The sequence below is a fragment of the Aspergillus karnatakaensis genome, assembly GCF_047715665.1.
Source record: "Aspergillus karnatakaensis strain CBS 102800 unplaced genomic scaffold BJY04scaffold_7, whole genome shotgun sequence".
Lineage (NCBI taxonomy): Eukaryota > Fungi > Ascomycota > Eurotiomycetes > Eurotiales > Aspergillaceae > Aspergillus > Aspergillus karnatakaensis.
Genome location: NW_027395719.1, coordinates 407,743 through 429,004, shown reverse-complemented (window position 1 = coordinate 429,004; position 21,262 = coordinate 407,743). Strand labels below are relative to the sequence as shown.

The 21,262-nt window shown below is 50.9% G+C and overlaps 6 protein-coding genes across 6 annotated transcripts; 4 read left to right on the top strand and 2 right to left on the bottom strand.

Annotated features, from left to right (window-relative positions):
- Positions 1–416: 416 nt before the first annotated feature.
- On the bottom strand, positions 417–1,877 carry BJY04DRAFT_214624 (major facilitator superfamily domain-containing protein; the record flags this gene model as incomplete). Its single annotated transcript, XM_073715269.1, has 2 exons — positions 417–1,045; positions 1,283–1,877. The coding sequence occupies 2 exons, from the start codon at positions 1,875–1,877 to the stop codon at positions 417–419; spliced, it is 1,224 nt and encodes a 407-aa protein (XP_073575103.1).
- A 239-nt stretch (positions 1,878–2,116) lies between these two features.
- BJY04DRAFT_214623 (Fructosamine kinase-domain-containing protein) lies at positions 2,117–3,326 on the top strand (the record flags this gene model as incomplete). The annotated part of the gene is made up of 4 exons (XM_073715268.1): positions 2,117–2,168; positions 2,221–2,342; positions 2,638–3,127; positions 3,232–3,326. 4 exons carry the CDS (start codon positions 2,117–2,119, stop codon positions 3,324–3,326), a joined length of 759 nt encoding a protein of 252 aa, XP_073575102.1.
- A 588-nt stretch (positions 3,327–3,914) lies between these two features.
- On the top strand, positions 3,915–4,953 carry BJY04DRAFT_214622 (Fructosamine kinase-domain-containing protein; the record flags this gene model as incomplete). Its single annotated transcript, XM_073715267.1, has 3 exons — positions 3,915–3,996; positions 4,044–4,733; positions 4,787–4,953. The coding sequence occupies 3 exons, from the start codon at positions 3,915–3,917 to the stop codon at positions 4,951–4,953; spliced, it is 939 nt and encodes a 312-aa protein (XP_073575101.1).
- A 5,699-nt stretch (positions 4,954–10,652) lies between these two features.
- On the top strand, positions 10,653–12,292 carry BJY04DRAFT_214620 (uncharacterized protein; the record flags this gene model as incomplete). The annotated part of the gene is made up of 2 exons (XM_073715266.1): positions 10,653–10,971; positions 11,019–12,292. The coding sequence occupies 2 exons, from the start codon at positions 10,653–10,655 to the stop codon at positions 12,290–12,292; spliced, it is 1,593 nt and encodes a 530-aa protein (XP_073575100.1).
- Positions 12,293–12,330: 38 nt separating this feature from the next.
- On the bottom strand, positions 12,331–15,278 carry BJY04DRAFT_180543 (heterokaryon incompatibility protein-domain-containing protein). Its single transcript, XM_073710079.1, has one exon. It carries the CDS (start codon positions 15,126–15,128, stop codon positions 12,597–12,599), a length of 2,532 nt encoding a protein of 843 aa, XP_073575099.1. The 5' UTR covers positions 15,129–15,278; the 3' UTR covers positions 12,331–12,596.
- Positions 15,279–15,638: 360 nt separating this feature from the next.
- On the top strand, positions 15,639–20,707 carry BJY04DRAFT_231833 (uncharacterized protein; the record flags this gene model as incomplete). The annotated part of the gene is made up of 7 exons (XM_073719636.1): positions 15,639–16,075; positions 16,129–16,998; positions 17,054–17,798; positions 17,831–17,843; positions 18,421–18,571; positions 18,668–18,779; positions 18,880–20,707. Exons 1-7 carry the CDS (start codon positions 15,646–15,648, stop codon positions 20,705–20,707), a joined length of 4,149 nt encoding a protein of 1,382 aa, XP_073575098.1. The 5' UTR covers positions 15,639–15,645.
- Between the last annotated feature and the right edge of the window lie 555 nt (positions 20,708–21,262).

Below are 21,262 nucleotides of genomic sequence, written 5' to 3'. Positions count from 1 at the left end.
ACGGAATACGAAGCAGCCAATTAAAGGCGACCGGCGGCCGCACTGCCTTCGACGGCAAGTGGGTCTGCGATTGGCAACAATCTTTGCAGGCATGTCTTGAAGAGTAAGAAAGTCGTACAAAGGGTACAGCTCCTCTATACGTATGGAACTACACTGTTATGCTAGGTGTGAGCGAGAGCATACCGTCTTCTTCAACGAAAATGATTCAGTGGTATATAGCCTGCTCTAACGAGCAGACTGGTACATACGACCACAGGGTGTGGAGAACAGGGCTTCCCGTCCGCTCAGCCGTACTTAAGCCACACGCCGGCTGGTTAGTAGTATGGTGGGTGACCACATGCGAATCCCAGCTGTTGTATGTTTTTTGCATCTGTTTTGATCTCCTCGCCTCTTCACTGTAACCCATCCACCCTAACCTAGCATGCCTCTCTCAACCCCGTCTCCCTTCTGACCCTCCAAACACCTCCCCACCTCCTCAACACCCAAACAGCAACCAACCCCATCCCCCCATCTACAAGTGCAAGCAACGTAAACAACCACGCGCGCCCAACTGCCCCAGACAATGGTTCCAGGGCCGCAACCGCCGCTGCGGTCCCGGGCAGCCTAGGGAAGATATCCACGAGCAACGCACTGAACGTTTGCAGGATGACTGTGCATTTTGCGCCGATCAAGACTTGCAACATCAGAGGGATACTGGGGTGTGCGTGATGCTTGACGGCCCAGCCGTAGCCGACTATGATGAAGGTGGAGACTGTGAGGATGGTGTATGAGCCCCGGGATCGGGCGATTTCATAAGGAAAGAAGGCTCTGGGCTCTTCCTCTGCAGTTGTATTTTTATCTGTGCTTGTACCCATGGATGGATTTGTGGTCGTGCTGGGAGCGAGGCCATGCTGCAAGGCTGTGTGCTTGTAGTTCCAGTCCATGAGACCGCCGACGATGACGCCGAATCCGCCTGGAAGGTAGCAAAGGCCGACAATGAGATCATTGTAGCCGTAGATGTCTTTGTCGAATATCGAGGGGATGGAGGTTTGGATGCAGTACCAGACTGCTTAGGGGGATGCAGCCACCCACAGGATCAGGAAGGTGTCCCGGTAAAAGATGATTCTGACCGCGCAAAATGGGTTTGGGATGGTCCATTTGCCTGTGCCTGTTTTTCCAATGTTGGTATCATCGCCATCGTCTTCTTCTGTTCCTGCCTCCTCTGAGATATTGGAATTCCTCCTCTTATACAGAAGATCCCACCACGTCCTCCAGAGATTCCGCGCAGGGACAGCCCCATTACCAACCACCACTCTCGCAGTCTCCGGCAGCGTCCAGCCGATAAGCAGAACTGACGACCCGCCAAAGATCAGCAATGCCCAAAAACACCACAACGGATCCCCCGAAGCCAGTATCGCGCCGCCCCCGATAACCGGCCCAACACAAGGTCCCAGATTGGTAGCTGCAAGCATGGGACCTAGAATCTTTCCCCGGTCGGAGCGAGGCGAGATATCCGCCACGACGGCATATGCTAGGCTCATGACCGCTGAGCCTCCGATGCTCTGCAGGCCTCGTAGGACCGCGAGACCGGCGTAATTGGATTCATTTAGAGCGAGACCAAGGGAGGCTGCTTTGTAGAGGCTGAATGTGATTAGGAAGACAGGGCGGCGACCCAGAGTGTCTGAGAGGGGCCCCCAGAATGCTGGCGAGATGGCCTGGAAGATCACGTATACGGTGATGGTGAGGTTGATGAGTTGGCTTGAGACATTGTATTGATGGCTGAGGAGGTCGATGAGAGGGAAATATATTGTGGCTGTTAGTGAAGATGCGAGGGTGAGGTAACCCAGCAGGTATGTGAAGTAGTATTTCTGGTTGTGACTGAAGGTTGTGTATGCCATTATGGGTTTTTTAATCTATGTAGTGAGACTTTCCAAGGTTATCTATCTACAATATGTTCTCATTATCCTGTCCAAGAGCAAAACATTGGAAAACAAAACAAAAAAAAAGAGAACAAAGAAAGGTGATGCAGGTGCAAGCGGGGAACAGACCACAAATCAACCTTGTACATAGCTGCCTATCTATTTCTTTGACAATCCGGCATGCAGTTCTCTTTCATTACTCATGATTGCTTTTTACAATGGCTTCAACTGATTTGAACCAAGGCCCGTTACTCAGTAGCGTCTCCCAGCGTCTGTAAATTTATTCTTACATCTTAGTGACCGACTGGCTAACCCCTCACAGGACTCCCAGACCCTGGTAGCAGAATCATCGACCTCACCCATCATGGCGCCTCACATTTTGGGCAAACCTTTCGGGTAACCGTCCAGCTTTCATCCGGTCTTACTGTGAATTACTTCCTGAAGGTAAAATAAAGACGCAGGGCAGAAGCGAACCGAATAGCTCAGGTATCTCAACACCAGGTAGTGGAAGGCGAGTTGGGGATGCTCACATGCCGCGGGGAGTATGAGTCTCTGGAGGAAATCTCAGCTCTCTGTGACCATGTTCCAGAGCCTCATGCGTGGGGACAGTACATGGAGAACAGCACAGAGCACTCGTTTCTTCTGGTGGAATTCTTGCAAATCTAGAAGCAGGTGAACCCTCTTTAGCTCACAGACACTACTACACACTCGCTAACTTAAAATGTCCTTAATGCAAAAGCCTGCAGACCCGCAACCCCTCGCAAGGGCTCTCGCAACCATGCACCAAGCCTCGTGCTCACCAACCGGCAAATTCGGATTCCACACCCCAACCTGCCACACGCGCAACGTTCAATCCGTAGCCTTCTGGACAGACTCCTGGTGCGAGCTTTTCACTGCACACCTGTCTCGAATCCTGTCTACCGCCTCCACAGTCTTTGCCTGTCCGACCTTCACCCCACTCGGAAACATCGTCCTCTCCACCGTCGTTCCCGCGCTCCTTCGCCCACTACAGTCTAATGCACGAACTCTGAAACCATGCCTCGTCCACGGCGACTGCTGGGACATGAACACCGCTATAAAAAGTGACGGCCGCGCCGTTTTCTTTGATGTTGCGTCGTTCTACGCGCATAATGAATATGATGTAGGAAATTGGAGAGCAGCCCGACATGGGCTTAGTGAAAGGAGTTATATAGATGCGTATAAGGAGTTGGTTCCGCCTTCCGAACCTGGTAAGAATAATCCTGGTGTGCCTTTTCTTTGCATTAATGTCTGGGGGGAGAAGGGAAAGCACCAATTTGAAGAAGAGCTGCTAATAAAATATTGTCTGCCCAAGTGGAGGACTGGGATAACAGGAACCTCCTCTACTCGCTGCCCTTTAATATATGCAACGCGTTGTTTGTACCGGGCTCGACACAGAAGACTCAGTAAGAACGTTTGATTATTCCTTTTTGTTCATCACAATGTCAATGTCAATCCCAGTCTCAAGCCTAATGCCGATACGGCGACGTGGCATTCCATGTCTAACCGGGGTCCGAGATAGGGTCTTTCAGGATATGTTGACGCTGTGCGAGAGGATTTGTCCTGAGAAGCTGCATGAGCTTCTTGGTGGCAGCGACCATCGTTCGGGAAACGAGGATGCAGGCAGTGGGACTTGGTACTGAATGTAACGGTCTCAAGGGGTAGGAGATCTTGATTCAAAGTCCGGATCGAAAGCACTCCTACATCAGCCAGGGGCATACTCCGGATGAACACAAGACACTTTGTCTAGAATATATGGGCAGACCAATTGAGAGTAGGCCACTCACACCATCAGAGCAGAGCTCGACGGCCTCTACAGTCAGGACCTATGAGCCCACCTTGTAGGTACAAAGCTGCCCTTTGAACAAAGAAAGAGCTTTCTGCAGCTTTAGCGGGGTAAGTTTAGATCCCATGGCACGAGACCATAAATGGCTGGGCCGCCCTGAACAAAGACACAATCCACTCTCCCAACTACTCCTCTACTCCTTTGACATCAAAATGACCGATCCTTCTATCTGGGATCAGGAGATCGCAGTCCTTGAACACGTCATTTTATGTGTTGACGACCATGTCTTAGAAAGTAAGGCTCCTCTCATGACATTCTTAATCTCCTCTGACTTTGTATAGAGCTCCCACCCGGCTCAACCGTACTCGGCATCTACCCCCAGGGTACCTCCTACTGGACCCGCACCGCCGAAATCAAAACCACAAACGCCCAGAACAACGCAGTCTCCTTCTTCCTCAAGGTCTCCCAAGGCGACAACGGCAAGGGCATGATGCACAGCGAGTTCCACTCCATGACAGCCCTGTACCACGCCCTGCCCGAGCTCGTCCCCAAACCACTCGCATGGGGCACCTACAACGATCACCCGGACACTCACTTTTTCCTCTGCCACTTCCACGCCATGACCAACGACATCCCTAGCACCGCAAACTCCCCAAAAATGGTGGCGCGGCTGCATAAGAACGGCGTATCGCCGACTGGCAAGTTCGGCTTCCCAGTGACGACTTACCAGGGGCGGCTTGCGCAGGATACCATGGAATGCGATACCTGGGAAGAGTCATTCTCAAGGGCTATAGATGGTTTGTTCAGAGCTGAGGAGGAAGCGCAAGGGCCAGACGAGGAGATGGCGGAGCTGCGGAGGGGGATCATGGAGACGGTGATTCCGAGGCTGCTACGGCCGCTGGAGACGGGCGGGAGGAGAGTCATTCCTCGGTTGGTTCATGGGGATCTATGGGATGGGAACACGTCTGTTGATGCCACCACAGGCCTGCCTATTATCTTTGATGCGTGTTCGTCCTATGCTCATCATGAGTGTGAGTGGGGTGCCGAAGTTGTCGATTGCAGCGCTATGCTAATCTGTCTGAAGATGAGCTAGCACCCTGGAGGCCTCGAAGGCATAAAATCAGCAAGCCCTACGTGACTGAATATCTCAGGCATTTCCCGGTGTCTGAGCCGGCAGCCGACTTTGATGATCGCAACGCCTTGTATTGCGTGTCAGTACCCGCTACCCGCCCCATCCATATCCTTCTGTGAATATGAACCAGCAGAACACTAATAGAGCGTTCCAGGAGGTTAAATTTATGCTCCTCGGCGTTATACCAAGGGAACCTTCGTTTTAGAAATATGTAAGTTCCCCAAGTCGTCCAGTCTGACTAGATCCACAGCTAATCGGCCACGACGAAGTGTGAAGGAAGAAATGCGAGAGCTTGTCGAAAAGTCTCGCTAGAGACTCCCAAGTACCCTAGGAGGTGAGAGACCGCGAGGTCTGATACAGGATAAATCTACATATAACAATCAAGCGAAAGAAAGGTACGATCCTCTAGCTGGGAAGGCACGGCTAGCGGTCCCTCCTCGCTTGATTGGTAAGGGGCCAATCCTAAAAACCATTGAGGCAAAAGAAACAATTGTATATATGATCAGGCCTTCTGATTCATTCATCTCAACAGCCAGAGCGGACCTCACCTCGGGAGAAAAACGATGCTTTCCCGTATAACAGACAGAACATCCATCGTTAGGACATCTCATACTCCGTAAATCCCAGCTTTCTAGACCAGATACCAACCAGATGGTTTGCTCCCTGATTGGCAGAAAGACTCGTGAGGAACCGGGCACCTGGGCCTGCCCAGGTGCTTGATCACAGGTGGGGATTGTGATCAACTCCCCGGCCTTCTCAAACACTTTCCCTTTCTATATTAGAGCGTTCTTATCTGCTTGAATTGTACAGTCCTTGCAATTTCATGCCGCAGTCGACCTGCATTAGTGGCTGAATCAGGGCCATGGGTCCGGAAAGCTGCTCTATCGCCGCAAACCATCTTTCGTGGTTCGAACAGCACTCATACAAGGATTTCGCGGTCAAGATGCAGTGAAGTTCTTCAGATATCACCCACATTGGCTTCCTGTGCTTGGTTGATGGAAGGTAATGGTATTGTGCAGGTACCAGGAGCCAAGAGAGACCCCTGTTGGGGCTAAGCATTAGCGCACGAATTGCTTTTTCTTTTGGGACTTTTGGTATGCTGATGCCACGACATTGAAACAACCGAGGATTTAGCTGATGGATTGGAGGCTTTGCTTATATAACTTGGTGTTCCTTGACCTCGTCAAAAGGGGCTGGATTCAACCGCAAACGTTTTTTGGGAGAGGAAGTTGAGTTGACAGATTTCGAGGATGACAGACACGACACCGGAGAGTGCACCTAGGATTGGTTCCAATGGGCCTGCAAGCTCGGTTGCCAGTATTGCTGTTCTTGGAGCTTCTGGGCCTGGGGCCGCACCCAGAGCAAGTATCGGCGACATTAGGTTTGTTTACGAGCTGATCCGGATTGCTGAAGACTGCTCCTATGAGATTGCCAAATCTGAGGGAAAGGATCCTCAGATCACTTTCAAAGTCGACTTGGATCGCATCGTTGTTGACATGAACGAGGATGGCTTCAGCGAGAGCGATTTGTGCGCAATATGCAGCCCAGGCGAAAGCAAGGGAACTGGTTTCGAATCCGTCTTCAGGATTGCAGGAAAAGTTCAGATACAGTCTCGGCACTTGTGCTGCTCACTGAAGTACAATGATGGGATGATAGCAGCTGAGCCGGACGAAGAGCTACCAAATGGGACTCGCACACGGTTCACGCTGTTTCTCAAAGACACCAGCCGGTATCGTGACTTGGAGACTGAGCTGAGATATCTCCCACGCACAATCATCGCCTTCCTCTCGAAGATCATCTATGTACAGATCTGTTACAGCGACCTTTCGTCTGTCTCTTATACTCGGGATGTGTGTGATATGGATCGCCTTGTCCTGACAAAGAACGTAAGTGCAGGCTCGAGTCTACGAGAGGAATATTTCTTGGTCAGGAACGAGGCGACCGACCTCCCCCCGCGAGACAGTCGCCCCGGAGACAGCAAAGTGGCGGTCATCCTTGCATTTCCGCTTGAAGAGCAACTACCAAACCTCCCTGGGATTTCGCCTTTTGCACACTCTTACCTCCCGCTTGAGGTCGTGGTTTCAACGTGAGTATCTTGGACCTACCTACTCAACAAGCTCAGCCGTCTAACAGACCTGCAAATAGTTTCTGGTTCAATCAGACTTCATCACTACTGACAACCGTGCCGAGCTAGCCGACTGCCCTTGGAATGACTGTCTTATGGATACGGTTTATGAGACTTTTCGGGATGCTCTTAAAAGACTGTCTTCTATGACCGAATTTGGGACACGTTGGCTCCAATTTATCCCTATCGGACACATTAAAGACCCGTATTGGGCAAGCTTTCAAGAGCAATTGCACGCAGAGTTCAAGCTGCTACCCCTCTTCAGAACTAGAAAGGGGTATCTGAAGCCGCTGAAAGAGGTTCGATACCTGCTGCCGGCGCACTACGATCTCAAAGGAACCCCTTTGTTTGAGGACACGGAAGAGGATATCTACCTTTCTTCTTGCTATACGGAATTCCACACTCTCCTTGAATTACTTGGTCTCCGGCCTGTGTCAGAGCATCAGCTGCTTGAGAGACTGCGAGCTTACTTTGAAGGTCCTCGGCCCCGGTTTTACAACTCGATCGCCGGTGGCACTCGAGAGTGGCCCAGCTTATATTGTCCTGGCTGGACTCGCCCCTTGACTCTGTGAAGCACAGCGCCGAGCGGCTGCCGTTCGTCCCTGTGGCCGAGAACATTCTTTCAATTTTTGGGCAAGTCTCCACGAGTTCTTCATCCCTTCCGGAGCCGACTGTGTCGCCAAGTATATACCTGAAGAGCCCTGCAATCACCAAGATCTATTTCCCTCACGATGCAAAGGGAAATCCCATTCCTAAAGGTCTGGTGCCAGTGACATGTATGGTAGACGGCCCTCGCAAGCAACTTTTTTCACGGCTCGGTGTCAAGTTGGCCCAACCCTCGTTTCTGACTGACCAGATCTCCCGTTCAATGCTGTTCACACTTGATAGGTCGATTAGCTATCTCCGGTATATATATCTCACGGAACCAGAGATGACCCTCAGTCCCACATGGTTTGTTCTCTTTGACGAAGACTCGAAGGGAACAACGACTCGGGGCTCTTATTTATACCTCGACACGGATGACCAATACGGAATCAGTCAGATCATAAAACTTTTCCAGCGCCGTCAACGCGTGCTACCTCCAGTTAGATTTTTGCATCATGGCTATGTGACTACTCAGCATTCGGATGTAGCATGGATTAAGTGGCTCGAAAAAAGAGGTCCCTTGCGACTACTCCCAAGGCTAGAAATGCTATGGCCGCATGGACCGTCTCAGATATTGCTCCAGATCATTCAACACGCCCCGGAGATACTAGTCGGTCTACTGAAGAACCACTGGGATAATGATAGGAAAGAACTGAGCAGCATATCTGCAGAGACTGTTTCAGTGATCAAGGCAGCCATTGTGCCTGTTGAATGTGGCTCGCATACTTTCGGGGAAAGCTTCTTTGGCACACCAGAGCTAAAGAATATATGGTCTGAAGCAAGCCTGAAGAATAAATTCCCTTTTCTGATCTATCCATCTGACATGGACATGGAAAGTCCTGCTATTGCTCAATTTCTCGCTCAGTTCGGCGTCACCACAACGGTCACAGAGGATTTCTTGATAGAAAGCGCGCGAAGACTATCCCTCATCCCCACAAACGACATGCAAAGGCTGGATTCTTTAAGCTTTACGAATTGCTTTCCCAGAAGCCGTATAAGCGATTCTGGTAGGTTTCTGGAGCTCCGTGTGGATACATATCGCTCACTCCAATTATAGGGAATGTTTATCTTCCATGGAACTCATATATGTACCTGGAACCGGTCCTGACGATAGACTGGTCAGTCTGAAGGATTGCGTTTGGTTCCATGATACATCCTCCGATCACAAAGAAGCTCTATCCGTTCATCACCACTATACTCAAAGTCCCAAAGCGACACAACTTTTTAAGCGAATGTTAATTTCTCAAAATGGGCAATGGTTGCTTCATCTATCGGAGCTATCACGTCTTAAAGAGCAGTCAAAAGCTTCACTTGATGCCGTACAGAAGGTATATGCGAGTGTCATGGCACTATCGACGCATGATGTTAACTGGGAAACTATACGGTGAGCTGGTTGAGCCCACTATATGCACTTGGATTACTCATATGCTGCCAGTGATGACTTCGAGTTGATGAGATTGATTTACATCCCGCACGAGAATGTGTGGTGTTCAACGAGCCAGTGCCTATGGACTAATCACTCATTTCTGAGCAGGAAACATGGTATAGCACGCATATATCGGGACTTGCGGTATCTTTTTACCTACAGGCTAGGAGTTAGCAAGCCCTATAGAACCGAATATGTGGAGGCAATCAAGTGCATGGCTGATGGAACAAATTTCAGTGCCAGTGATTTGATCATATCAATCGAAGAGCTCAGCTGGTGGAAGCCTACTGAGTGGGATCTTGAGAGTCTCAAGGGCACCAAATGCTTCCCAGTCCGTTACAAGGATGGTTCTGTCAGATACGTATCATCGAATGAGGCGTTTCTCATTATTGATGATGATCGATTTTGCTGTGATGCCGCAACCCCGTTCCTTGACTTTGCGCCAGCGGATGTATGCCGCTCACGGCACTTTCTTCAAACCCTCGGCCTTGCCGATCGGTTTTTGTCAAGCAATTTACATTTCAATAACTATCTCGTGGAAAAGGCAGAGTTCTCAGAAGAACTTACTCAGGACCTGCGATGTAGGACTCGGTTCTTAAAACGGTCAAGCCCACGTCCACAATCTGACCCTGGCCCTCACTAACGGTGCAAACAGATGCATATTCCACTACGGTGCACGAGATCCGCTTCGCAAAACAGCGCAGGGCAAGTCACTGTCTGTAGTATACACAGCATCCAACTTTAGACAAAGCTTTCGTCTTCCTACTTCCGAACTGACCACGGAAAGTCGAGATAACGGACGATTGCATATTAACGGAAGTAGCTTTGAAGACCTTTAGCTGTATGTGCCCAAAGATGATAAGCAACGGGCCATTTGCTACGCCGCAGATCTACCACAGGCACTCGCACAACACTATGCTATCAAGGACTCAGCAGCGTGCGGGACTTTTGCGGCTATCCTTTGTGAGCCTGTCGATATTTTGGACGAGATCCTGGACGCAAAGAGCATTGTCCGGTTACCAGAGGCGTCAACACATGACCGACAACCACATGAGAAGGTAACTTGGAAGTTTCGAATCTCAGATCTGATAACCACTGATCACTGCTTATCCTTAGTTTACACTTCGCCCTGATGACGATGATCGTGAAGACGATGATTCATGGATATTAGCAAGTGGAGAGGAGGGGTAGCAGAGCCTATAAGCCCAGCCAGTAAAACTTTATGATAATGTGGTGGCTGGAGGTGGAGGGGTATCCGTAGTCACTCTGGCAGTTCTGGCTGCTACATCGTCCATCATGGTAGTAGCTCCTTTGCGGGTGAGATATGAGGACGAGGTAACTAGAGCATGAAAGGCGAGACAACAGACCTGGACAGATTAATGCAGTCGCCTCCGTAGAGCTCATACCATCTGATCATCCTTAGAATTCCATCGCCGAGTGTCCAGTCAATCGAAGGCCAGGCGATATTCTTCGATCAACAGGTACAAACAGTAGTTATACAGTTATATAATCAATCGCTTATGTTGACCAATTAGAGCGAGAGTACAGCGGGCCCATAAAACGGCTCCCCAATCTCCTCAATATTATCATGACCTCTAGTCTAGGTATCCATGCCCGATACAATGTTTGTTGACGATATATGGCACATCATCAGTGACCATCTGTGTCAACCACCCACCCCGATCATCTACGAAAGAGAAGTACTATCAGAATTAGGGTACTGGAGGCCCAACACCATTGCACAAGAACTACCGCATCTCAAGGATTTGATATCCCTGAGCTGCGCTTGCAAATGGCTGCGTCACCTTCTTGCTCCCCGTGTCTTCAAGAAGCTTTACCTACGCAATACTGCAAGAAGCGCCTTGTCTGTGCAGGCTCTTGCAAAAGAGAGTCATGCTGAGTTTGTCAAAGAGCTGCACTATATGGGAATCTGTGAGCAAAGTAAGTTGTCTAGTTATTTGCACGATTCACGCAGCTAACCGCCCCAGACCAGGTATTATCACCGCTCGGAGAGGTATACCCACCCGAGGTAGACACCGTCCTATGCAATCTATCTCGCTTCCCAAATCTTCACCACCTCAGCGTTGGCTTCCCCTTTGACTACGATGCTCTCTTCGGCGATGTCTTCCCACAAGCCTTTGAAGATGACCCCGCAACTGTCGCAAAGGAAGAAGAACAGTACGCCTGGCGCGGTCTAATGGCCGCAAGCTACCGCGCTATTCTGTCCAACTACACCACCAAAACCTCGCCAGCCCTCCCCTCCCTCGAAATCAACCATTTCTGCCCCGCCGCAGTATCTACATTCACCACCAACGACTTCCACACCTTCCTCTCAACCCTCAAATCCTTTACCCTCACATTCGCCCAACTCGACGCCGGCGAAGACTGGAACATCATCACCCTCCCCGTCTTCGAAGGCTTCGCAGCCTCCCTAGCACCCTGGTTCTTCAACCGCCTCTCCTCCCTCGAAGAGTTCACCTTCGACCCGCGCCCCTCCGCAACAATGGGCGACGCAGGCCAAACACTCGGCTACGACATCGGCCTCCACATCGCAAATATGCCTAATCTCCGCACTTTTTCTCTCGCAAACTGCTTCATCTGCCCTGAATTAACCGATTTCCTGCACCGCCATCTTCCCTCCCTCGAATCAGTAACCCTCAAACACTGCTACGCCTTTGCAGGAACATACGAAGACGATTCAGACCTAGACCTAGACCTAGACCCCGCCACTGACGCACCCCCCGAAAACCCTCCATACCACTGGCACACCCTCCTCACCACCCTCTCCCACTCCAAAGCCCTTCGCGCATTCACCCTAATCTCCCAATACGCGCCCGAGGAAATCCTCCTCCCTGACACCTATGAAGATGTTGACGATGACCTCGTCGCCCGCGCGCAGGCCAAACTCAATCACGAGAACCACCTAAACGACTACGATATCATCGATTGCGGGGACGAAGTCGAGGGTGCCGAGATGGCCTTCTTGTATGGCGATGTGGATGAGCGGTATGGATTTAGGAGACCGAGGACTGCGGCTTGTATACTCTCGTATCTTGAAGGGAGGGATTGGGGGGCTTATATGGCGGTTATGAGGCGGGTTGAGAGGAATGAGGATGGGGGGAGGAGGAAGAGGAAGAGGGAGAGGGTGAGTAGTGGAGAGAGGGATAAGATTGTGCGGAGGGAGTGGGAAAGAGACTGGGAGGAGCAGATGGAGAGGGATGGGGTTAGGGATTGGGAGTGGGGGGAGCTTGGGGGGCTGTGAGTTGGATTATAGGCTGTTGTGGTGGTGAGTTTTGGTCTGTAGGTATCTTATTTTCATCTATTTAATGCGTGGGCATTGTTACAACGATGGATAGAGGGCCGTGATTATTCTTCCGGATTCAATAAATACACTTGCTTGATGTAGCTCAACGGCTCAACAGTTTGTTGGTTTCCCGGATAGATACAGATTAAAAAAAAGCTTTTAGACCAACCAAATATATGCTGTGCTTGCTTCATCCTGTAAAAGCACCATGGCGATCTGAGAAATCATGCAAAGCCAATTCACGCCGAATCCTTATTCCCAATTATCCAATCTCAACAATATGCTCCTCAGACCACTCCAAGCCCAGATAGCTCAACAGCGCATGCGACCGAATATTCCCATCATCAACAATTTGATTAACCGGATTCTTGAGCAAAGCCCAAATATCCTGCCTCGCTCGCATTTGGCTCTCGAACTCGGAAACACTCCACAGATGGTCTGGCTCAAGGTGAGGACGCGGCTGCGGCTGCGATTCCTGGCGCAGAACCAGTTCAAAGACAGCAAGGAATTTGTCATATCTGTCCGTCCATTTCTGTGGAAGCTTTGCGCCGGGGAATGTATCCCATTCCTCGCCGATTACAGCGACCGTGTATTCGTAAGCTCTGAATAGTTGTTCTGTGACTTTGGCCCATTCGCGAATATCTGATAGGTGGGAGCGAAGGTGGTCTAGGATCGGGGACCAATGGAGGTCGGATGATAATTCCGCGGCGTCTGTGGGTTGGAGGAAAGACCAGCAGAATCTGGTCAGGTCCCAGGTGTAAATCGTTGAGACTTCTCCGCCGGCCTGTGTGACGTTGAAGTAGTCGGGGCCTCTAAGGCTCATTCTGTCCTCGCCTGTTCGGTCGTCGGTGCTCATTTGGTTGACTTCGAGTAAAAATTGCCAGACGGCGGACTGGTCGCGGAACATCCAGCCGAGGTCTGTGTTGTATCTTTTCCATTCGCCGACAAGCCCTATTTCTATCCTTCGAATGATGGCGTGGGGTACCATGAGATAAGAAAGGGCTCTGCTTTGAACGACTTTTGTGTCCAAGGTAGGGCCAGATGAATCTAATCTGGAATAAAGCTGATGTAATGCGTCGGCGTCTTCTGAGGTCAGGGCCGACACGGCCAATTCGTTGGATGTTTGTCGTTTCTGTTGGCGATACCAGGAGATGAGGAGTCTTGGTTCCGGACAGGCGAGCGAGAGGACACAAGCGGTGACCAATGTGTACGTGTCTAGGGTTTTTCCAGACCGCAGAATGACGGGATAATCATAGCCTTTTAGTAGGAACAAATTGTCCGACTCATGCATATCGTAGTTCTGATGATGAACTGTAACGATAAAAGACCCCCTAGTAGTGGCAGGTACTTGAATATGAGTATAGTCTCGAACTCGAGTCAAGTTTCCCGATATCTGACACAGTCTTGAGCCCCAAAGCTGGATTGACCCTGTAGCCGAGTTTACTCTGTCAATGTGGCTGACGTCGCCGGGGCTCTCGAATTTGACGCGAATAGCACCAGCCATGATTTCATCACCAGGGTCATTCAAGTCGTCCCTATCGCTAGGGCATGAAAAGGCGTCCAGTGACGGTAATGGGTAGCTTTGAGACCAATCAGGGACCCAAGACGGTAGGTCGAAGGTTGGGTACTTCTGCCCTATAAGCGCAATGAAGTCCAGCGTGTGACATTCCTTCACAAAATATGATGCGATGCCGGTGTACACACTTTCGGTAGGGAGTCGATAGTCAGGTTTGATATACTTCTCGCCCATCAGGCCCAGAACAGCAAATACTTTGTCTCGTGGATCAGCACATTGGTATTGTGAAGCGTCAATCAAGACATTAAGCAGGTCCTTTCCGGTAAATGGAAACCATTTCGCATCTCGAGATAGCCATGAAGGTACCTCCAAGTCAGGGCCAATACCCCCAAGCGAGCGTTTTGGCCAGCGCGCGGATAAGTCGCCGCAGATCATTTCTACCTCGCGAGCCATGAGGGTCTCTTGCAGTACCCACAGACGAGAAAAGTACGGCCGCTGAAGTAAATTTGTCAGACTCTTTCGAGTGTATCCGTCCAAGTATGTTTGATCATGACGAGACAACGGATCAAAAGCTGTAATCTCTCTGAGAAAGGCAAAGGCTGCACTCAAGTCGGAAGAATCATCTCCAATGTAGGTCAAGACTTTTGTCGCCTTTGAGTAGATCTCGCGCAGGACATGGACCTGAAAGTTCTTTTCTTCCGGACTCGAACTGTCAATGCACAGCGAATCTACCCAGAGCAGTCTGTCCGCCTTCTGGCGCCGAAGCCTCCGGAGTGCCTTCCCACAGTTCTTAGACACAAAAGTCACGTCCCAGTAGTTGCCTATATATACCGGACATGATTCGAACGAGTCAGCGGAGTTATCAACGGAGGTATACGACAGAGCTTCGTACAGCGGGAGAGGGATTTGGCTGATGCGTACGGTGTCCAATTCCGCGTGAATCGGCTCGTCAGCTGTTCCAGGCTTCAGCCGCAAGAGGCGTATGCTGTCGTCGGAAGGCAACTCTGGTAGCAACGATTTCCCGGGGCTCGATTCAGGCAGAGCATCTTTATCGCCCACTTGGCCATTCTGGTCTTCTTTCGCAGATTTCCATCTGCTATAGGTGACAGCGGGTGGCCAAGTGAGATGCGTGCGGCTCCGATCGTGGAGCTGCGGGGGCTGGGGTCGGGCGTCATCGTCTTCTATGGTGGGTATAGCGAAGCAATAGGCGCAGCAAGGAAGACCACTTGCAGAGGAGACATCTGGTCGTCGGCAACCAGATTCATGCCAGCGATGCATGTTGGATCTGACACAGACGGTGAGAAGATGAAAGTGGCGAAGGGATGTTCAAGTACTCGACCTCAGCTGCGGGCGGTCTGCGATGGATCTACATGCATGACTCATGGACGCTTTACCTTAGGTACGCAGGCAGCAGGGCCAGATGAGTGTTAAGTCAGAGAAAAGAGAAGGAGTTGTTGGTGGTTTCTCATTCAAAATCAATCCTAAGACCATGCAGGCACAAGTTGTTGACAATTCGACCCATGGTACGAGCATAACTCTATAGCAAACTAGCAGTCGAGTTATGCAGTGCATAACCCCGCATTCTCTAGATCCCCGCATTAATAATTAACCAGCCTCACTTTTCCAACTCTGACATCTAGACTCTTATGGGTCGATGCCATCAGGTACTACGTAAGTGAGATCGCCATCTTAGCTCTATCTCCACCAATTTTCCCCTTTATGGTCGACTGTCGGTGCAACAGCAACACAATAACCGGATGTCGCCTTCGCTGCCTCGCCGAAATATATGCTCAACATGTATAAGTACATTCATCTTATCCTGGGAATTGTATTTCTAGTCAACTTGACAATATCGACTACTAGCGAGCGGGACACTGTTAAATATCGGCCAACAAGACCTCCCTCCTATCCACTGGCTGTTAGAAATCCCTATCTCTCGACATGGCTGCCCAGTGACCAAGCTAAGACGCTACCATATGCGGAACCTCAATTCTGGGCCGGTCAGAGTCTTACATGGTCTATCATGGCACGAGTCGACGGCCAGACATATAGTCTGATGGGTATCAAGAATCCTGGTGACAAGATTCGCCCTGCGGTGGTACTGACAGCCGAGTATACTGCCACTCATTCAATCTTCAGACTTTCAGCTGGCTCGGTGATAATCACTATGGACTTTTTCTCCCCTATATCTCCCTCCAACTATCTAAGACAGTCTCTCCCGTTCAGTAAGAGTCCGAAGCTCTAAGACAAGTCGAGACAAAGCTAATCCTGAATGCAGGCTATCTAACTGTAACAGTCTCAACTGGCCTTGTGAAAAATGTTCAGATATTCTCTAGTATTGACGGAAGATGGGCGGGAGGGCAACAGAAGATTGACCAAAGCTTGTATGAAGATGGCACCACTCTCGCATACGCCCTCAAGGTAAGGAACGCAGTACTCTATAAAGAAGAAAATGACATGGCCACCTGGGGCGAGGCAATCCTGTCATCTCGTCGGACGTCCTTGGCAAGACTTTCTTACTCCTCAGGAAAGCGCGGAGAGGTACACTCCCAATTCGTCAATAGCGGCACGCTCTCCGGCGAAGACGGATCCTTGAACCCTGACGGAATCGTTGCGTTTGCTCATGATTTGGGATTTGTCATTGGCGAGCGCTCCGTGGTCTTTGCAGTTGGTTACGCGAGGGAGGAGGCTATAAACTACCTAGGCAAACCGTACACAGGATACTACAGGGCCAAGTATCCTGACACTTACCAAGCACTATCTCACTTCTTCGATGATTACCCTGCGGCGGTCATCGAGGCGAAGATCGTGGATGTTGAGATGGCCGCTCGAGGCGCTCTCGCAGGCGGCAGTAAATATGCTGATATTGTTACACTGTCAGCGCGCCAGGCCTGGGGAGGTATCGATTTGACTATTCCCAATGACTCACTTGACACAAGAGACGTTCTGGCTTTCGTTAAGGAGCTATCAAGCGATGGAAATATCAACACGGTGGATGTTATCATGCCATCTTTTCCGATATACTATGTCATGGAACCGGCCTATATTCGCTTGCTGCTAGAGCCCATGATGCGTTACCTTGCGGCAGGCCGTTGGCAGCAACCATATGTGAAACACGACATGGGGGCAAACTACCCTAATGCAACTGGTCATGATGACCAGAAGGCAGAGCCTATGCCGATTGAAGTGTGGCAACCTAATAGTTCTCGTTCTAACATATGTACGAGCAACAGGCAACACAGCATGGGCGGGCCAATATATCCATCTTTTGCAAAAGTATGCGGACTATTTGGTGAACAATAGCGTCGACATTGCGTTGCAGCTATCTTCTAACGACGCTGCCGGTCCTCTTGCGAATGAAACCAACCTTGCTATCAAGGCAGCTGTTGGCCTTAAAGCATTTGGAGAACTGAGCGGACTCCGCGAGTATTCCAGAATTGGCGAGGAGCGCGCCCGACTCTTCTTCACCCAAGGATTGGGAACTGATAAAGCGAAATCCCACTTTGTCCTACAATACCCTGATAAACCTACCTCATGGAAGACCCCCTATAATCTATTCCCAGACGTTCTTCTTGACTTGGAGACGTTTCCTAAGCAAGCATACCGGATGGGAAACCCATTCTTCAAGAGCGTCCGAGGTGAGTATGGGGTCCCACTGGATCACCGACAGGACTGGGCCAAGTCCGACTGGAACATGTGGCTGGCGGGGACATTCGATGACCCAAACACTCGCCGCGAGTTCATCGACGACCTCTGGGCATTCATGTCCAATGGCAAACACAACTGGCCGTTCTCTGATCGCTATGTTGCCACATCAGCGAAAGGCCGTGAGCCTGGGCTTCCAGTTTTGTGCCGTGCGCGGCCAACAGTGGGTGGTCACTTTGCTCTCATAGCTTTGCAGGGGCCTAGGGCTCTTCAAGATGCGGTGGCACGCAAGTTCGAGGAGGAGTTGACGCAAAATAATGCACCCCTTGTAAAAGTGAGGGAGGATCTGTAGGGTTTTGGTGTTTGTATAGGCATAGTTACTGTATAGCTCCTGGGAGTTGGACTGCAACAATGATCAATCTTCCGTAATGGCACAATGGCATCTGAGCGTAGTGAATAAAGAATTACTCTTGTCGTTGACAATAAGAAACAGGCAAAAGTGAGGCTTGGTTGTTGTTTGCCTGAAGCTCAGGGCTCAGGGCTTACATAAGCGCAGCTCCTTCCAGAGTTCCCAAGCCGCTTTTTTGCTGTTGCTCTTCCTCGACCAACTGACCCCAAGTGTCTCTCTCGCCCTCTCCTTCTTCTCTTCCTTCTTGCTCCTCCATCTTTTTCGGTCTGATCCTTCTTTTGTACCTTTTACTGTCACTCGTATCCTCCCCATGGCTTCTGTACGTTGTCCCCGAGTATTGTGTTGTTGTCGCTTTCGCCCCCGAACGCCCCCGACTCCGTATGAGTGGGAGCTTAGCTGTTCAACGTCATCTTTTCCCACCTTCGAAGATCCACGCGTTGGACTGTTCTAGCGCGCGCAGGGCGTGATCGTCTTGCTCGAAGCCTCATTGCTGACCTCCTTCTTCTCTCTATTTAGCCCCGTCCTCCACACAACTTCGCTCCGCAAGGCTATCCCCTCCCTAACGGTGCCACCGGTCCAGTTCCTGGAGCTGCCCCTCTACTCCCCAATAATGGGCGGATTATTCAGAACGGCCCTGTGAGGGTGTTGTGTATCGCTGATGTGCGAGGTATGTTCCGATAGACCTGTCGGTGTTACTACCCTCGAGGGCGGCAGACGCAACGATGAGCTAACTGAGGCGCCTTTTTGCTTTTTCCGTCCACAGGAAATCTGAAGTCTCTTAACGACTTGGCTAAACAAGCCCGCGCGGACCACATTATTCATACTGGTGACTTTGGTTTTTATGATGACACCTCGCTCGAGCGGATTGCGGACAAGTGAGTACAAGCAGTTAGCATCTATTCGAGACCTTTGATTTATTAACACTCGTTGAATTGATCCAGCGCGCTAACATAAGTTCAATTTCTAACGTTATAGGACTCTCAAGCACGTTGCTCAGTACTCTCCCCTCCTGCCGGAGAGTGTGAAACGCGCAATCGCTCAGACCCCTCCACAGCAGTCCATCAAGTCCCGATTCACACCAGATCAACTACCCCTGTCAGAGCTTTCCATGCTGCTGGATAAGCGGCTCACACTTGACGTTCCCGTATATACCGTTTGGGGTGCTTGTGAGGACGTCCGCGTGCTGGAGAAGTTCCGTTCCGGTGAATACAAGGTTGACAAGCTACACATCATTGATGAGGCCAACTCGCGGTTGTTGGACATCGGCGGTGTCAAGCTGCGTCTGCTCGGTCTGGGTGGTGCAGTTGTGATGCACAAGCTCTTCGACAATGGCGAGGGCAAGACGACCATTGCGGGTGGGCAAGGAACAATGTGGACGACCTTGCTGCAGATGGGTGAACTGATCGACACTGCTAACCGTGTTTACGACCCCTCAGAAACTCGTATCTTTGTTACACACGCTTCACCTGCCCGCGAGGGTATGTTGAACCAACTTTCTGTTACCCTCAAAGCCGATTTCTCCGTTTCCGCCGGACTGCACTTCCGTTACGGCTCGTCCTACAATGAGTTCTCTGTGAACCCTTCGCTCGACCACTACCGGGGCAAGCTGGCTGCTTCTAAGGCTTCTTTCAACGATGTCTGGGAAACAGTGCGAGGAGAAGTCGAATCTGCAATCTCTCAAAACGATGCTCAGAAGACTCTATTGGAGAATGCTCTCGGCGTTGTTGAGAAAATGCCCACAGTGGCCAGTGGTGGAAACCCCTTCGGTGGGCCGACCAACCCTGGCAGTGCTGGCGGTCAGGTAGACGAGAGCGCTTTCAAGAACATGTGGAACTTCAACTTGGCGGATGCCGCCTTCGGATTCTTGGTTCTTGAAGTCGAGTCTGGGCGCATCGGTACGGAAATGCGTGCACAGGGATTTAACTTTGCCCACCGTACCGGCAAGCCCCAGGCCGCTGGAGCCGCTCCGCCTGCTGCTCAGGTGGCCACCAGCGCGCCTGTCAACGTGCCCTCTCCTGTCAATGCCGCTCGCCCTCATGTCGCCACTCCCCAATTCGGTCAGAACCAACCTATTAACACTCGACAAGCGCCCCCTGCTCAGCAACCCACACAGAGCAAAGGACCCGGCGCTGCCGCTCGCACATCTCCTGCGCCTGTCGTTCCAAAGTCTGTGACTCCGCAGCCCGCTGCGCAGGCGGCTGAGTCTGCTGAGGCCTCGGTGACTGGCGAGACTAACGGCTCGGCTCACCCCGACAAGCAAGGAGAATCCCCGGCACCGAAGACAGAACGAAAGCAGAGCAATGCTCTCTTCATCTCCAACGTGGATAACGAGCAAGCCGCCAAGGACCTCTTCTCGGAGGAGGACAAGGCCAAACTTCAAAGGGTGGAGAAATGGGGCAAGTATAATCACGTTGCCACATTTCATAGTGTAGAGGAAGCAAAGGCGGCCCTCGATCGCCTCCCCATTGAGAATAAGAAGTCAAGCCCTCCCGGCCAGCGCAGGCCGAACGTCAAGTTCTTTGAGGACCGCGGCAGTCACCGCGGTGGTGCCGGTACATGGCAAAGCAGCAGCCGAGGCGGTAGCAACACATCACAACGCGGAGGATATCAGAGCGGCGGGGCTAGCGATAGCGAAACTGGACGCGGTGGACGAGGAGGCTTTGGCGGACGGGGTCGTGGGCGCGGAGACCGTGGCGGACGCGGTGGACGAGGAGGTCGCGGAGGTTTCAGCAAGACTGATTCATCTGCACCATCAACGTCCACACCCTCCGGCGACAAGCCAGCTGCATCCGGCGACGCCTAAGGCATGATTTTGATCTATTAGCCTGTTTTTGCCTCTAGTCCTTTGTATTCCCTCCTGTTCGCTTCAGTGTCAATTACCCTTCTTCTCTCGGTCACCCCTGGTTTTTCTCTACCTTTTACCCCGGTCTCTGACCTGATGTGTTATAGCTAATCTCACGGTTGCCAATAGCTTAATTTCCATTCGTGTGAAATTATAAATCAAAAACTTTGACTTCATTGTTCACTCTGTCGACCAGCTTCGTCTCAGCCCTTGTAACTCGCATAGAAAAGTCTAATCGTACTACAACTATCCTAATCCTGGCGTAGAGTAGTCAGTCAGTCCTTCGTTCCTCTCATAGACTTGGCGTTTCATAGTTTCAGAGCCCGCCTTCGTTTTTCACATGGCCGTACAACCACCCCTACCAACCTTGACAGTGGCTGGCCATGATCATTCCTCCAGATCTACCCCCCAGCCGACACTGCCCGTTTCCAAAACCAATATACATGGTACAAGATGTAGTACGTGAGGAAATGGCTCTAGAATCGAAACTATAGCCATGAAGAGTAGAGGATCGTC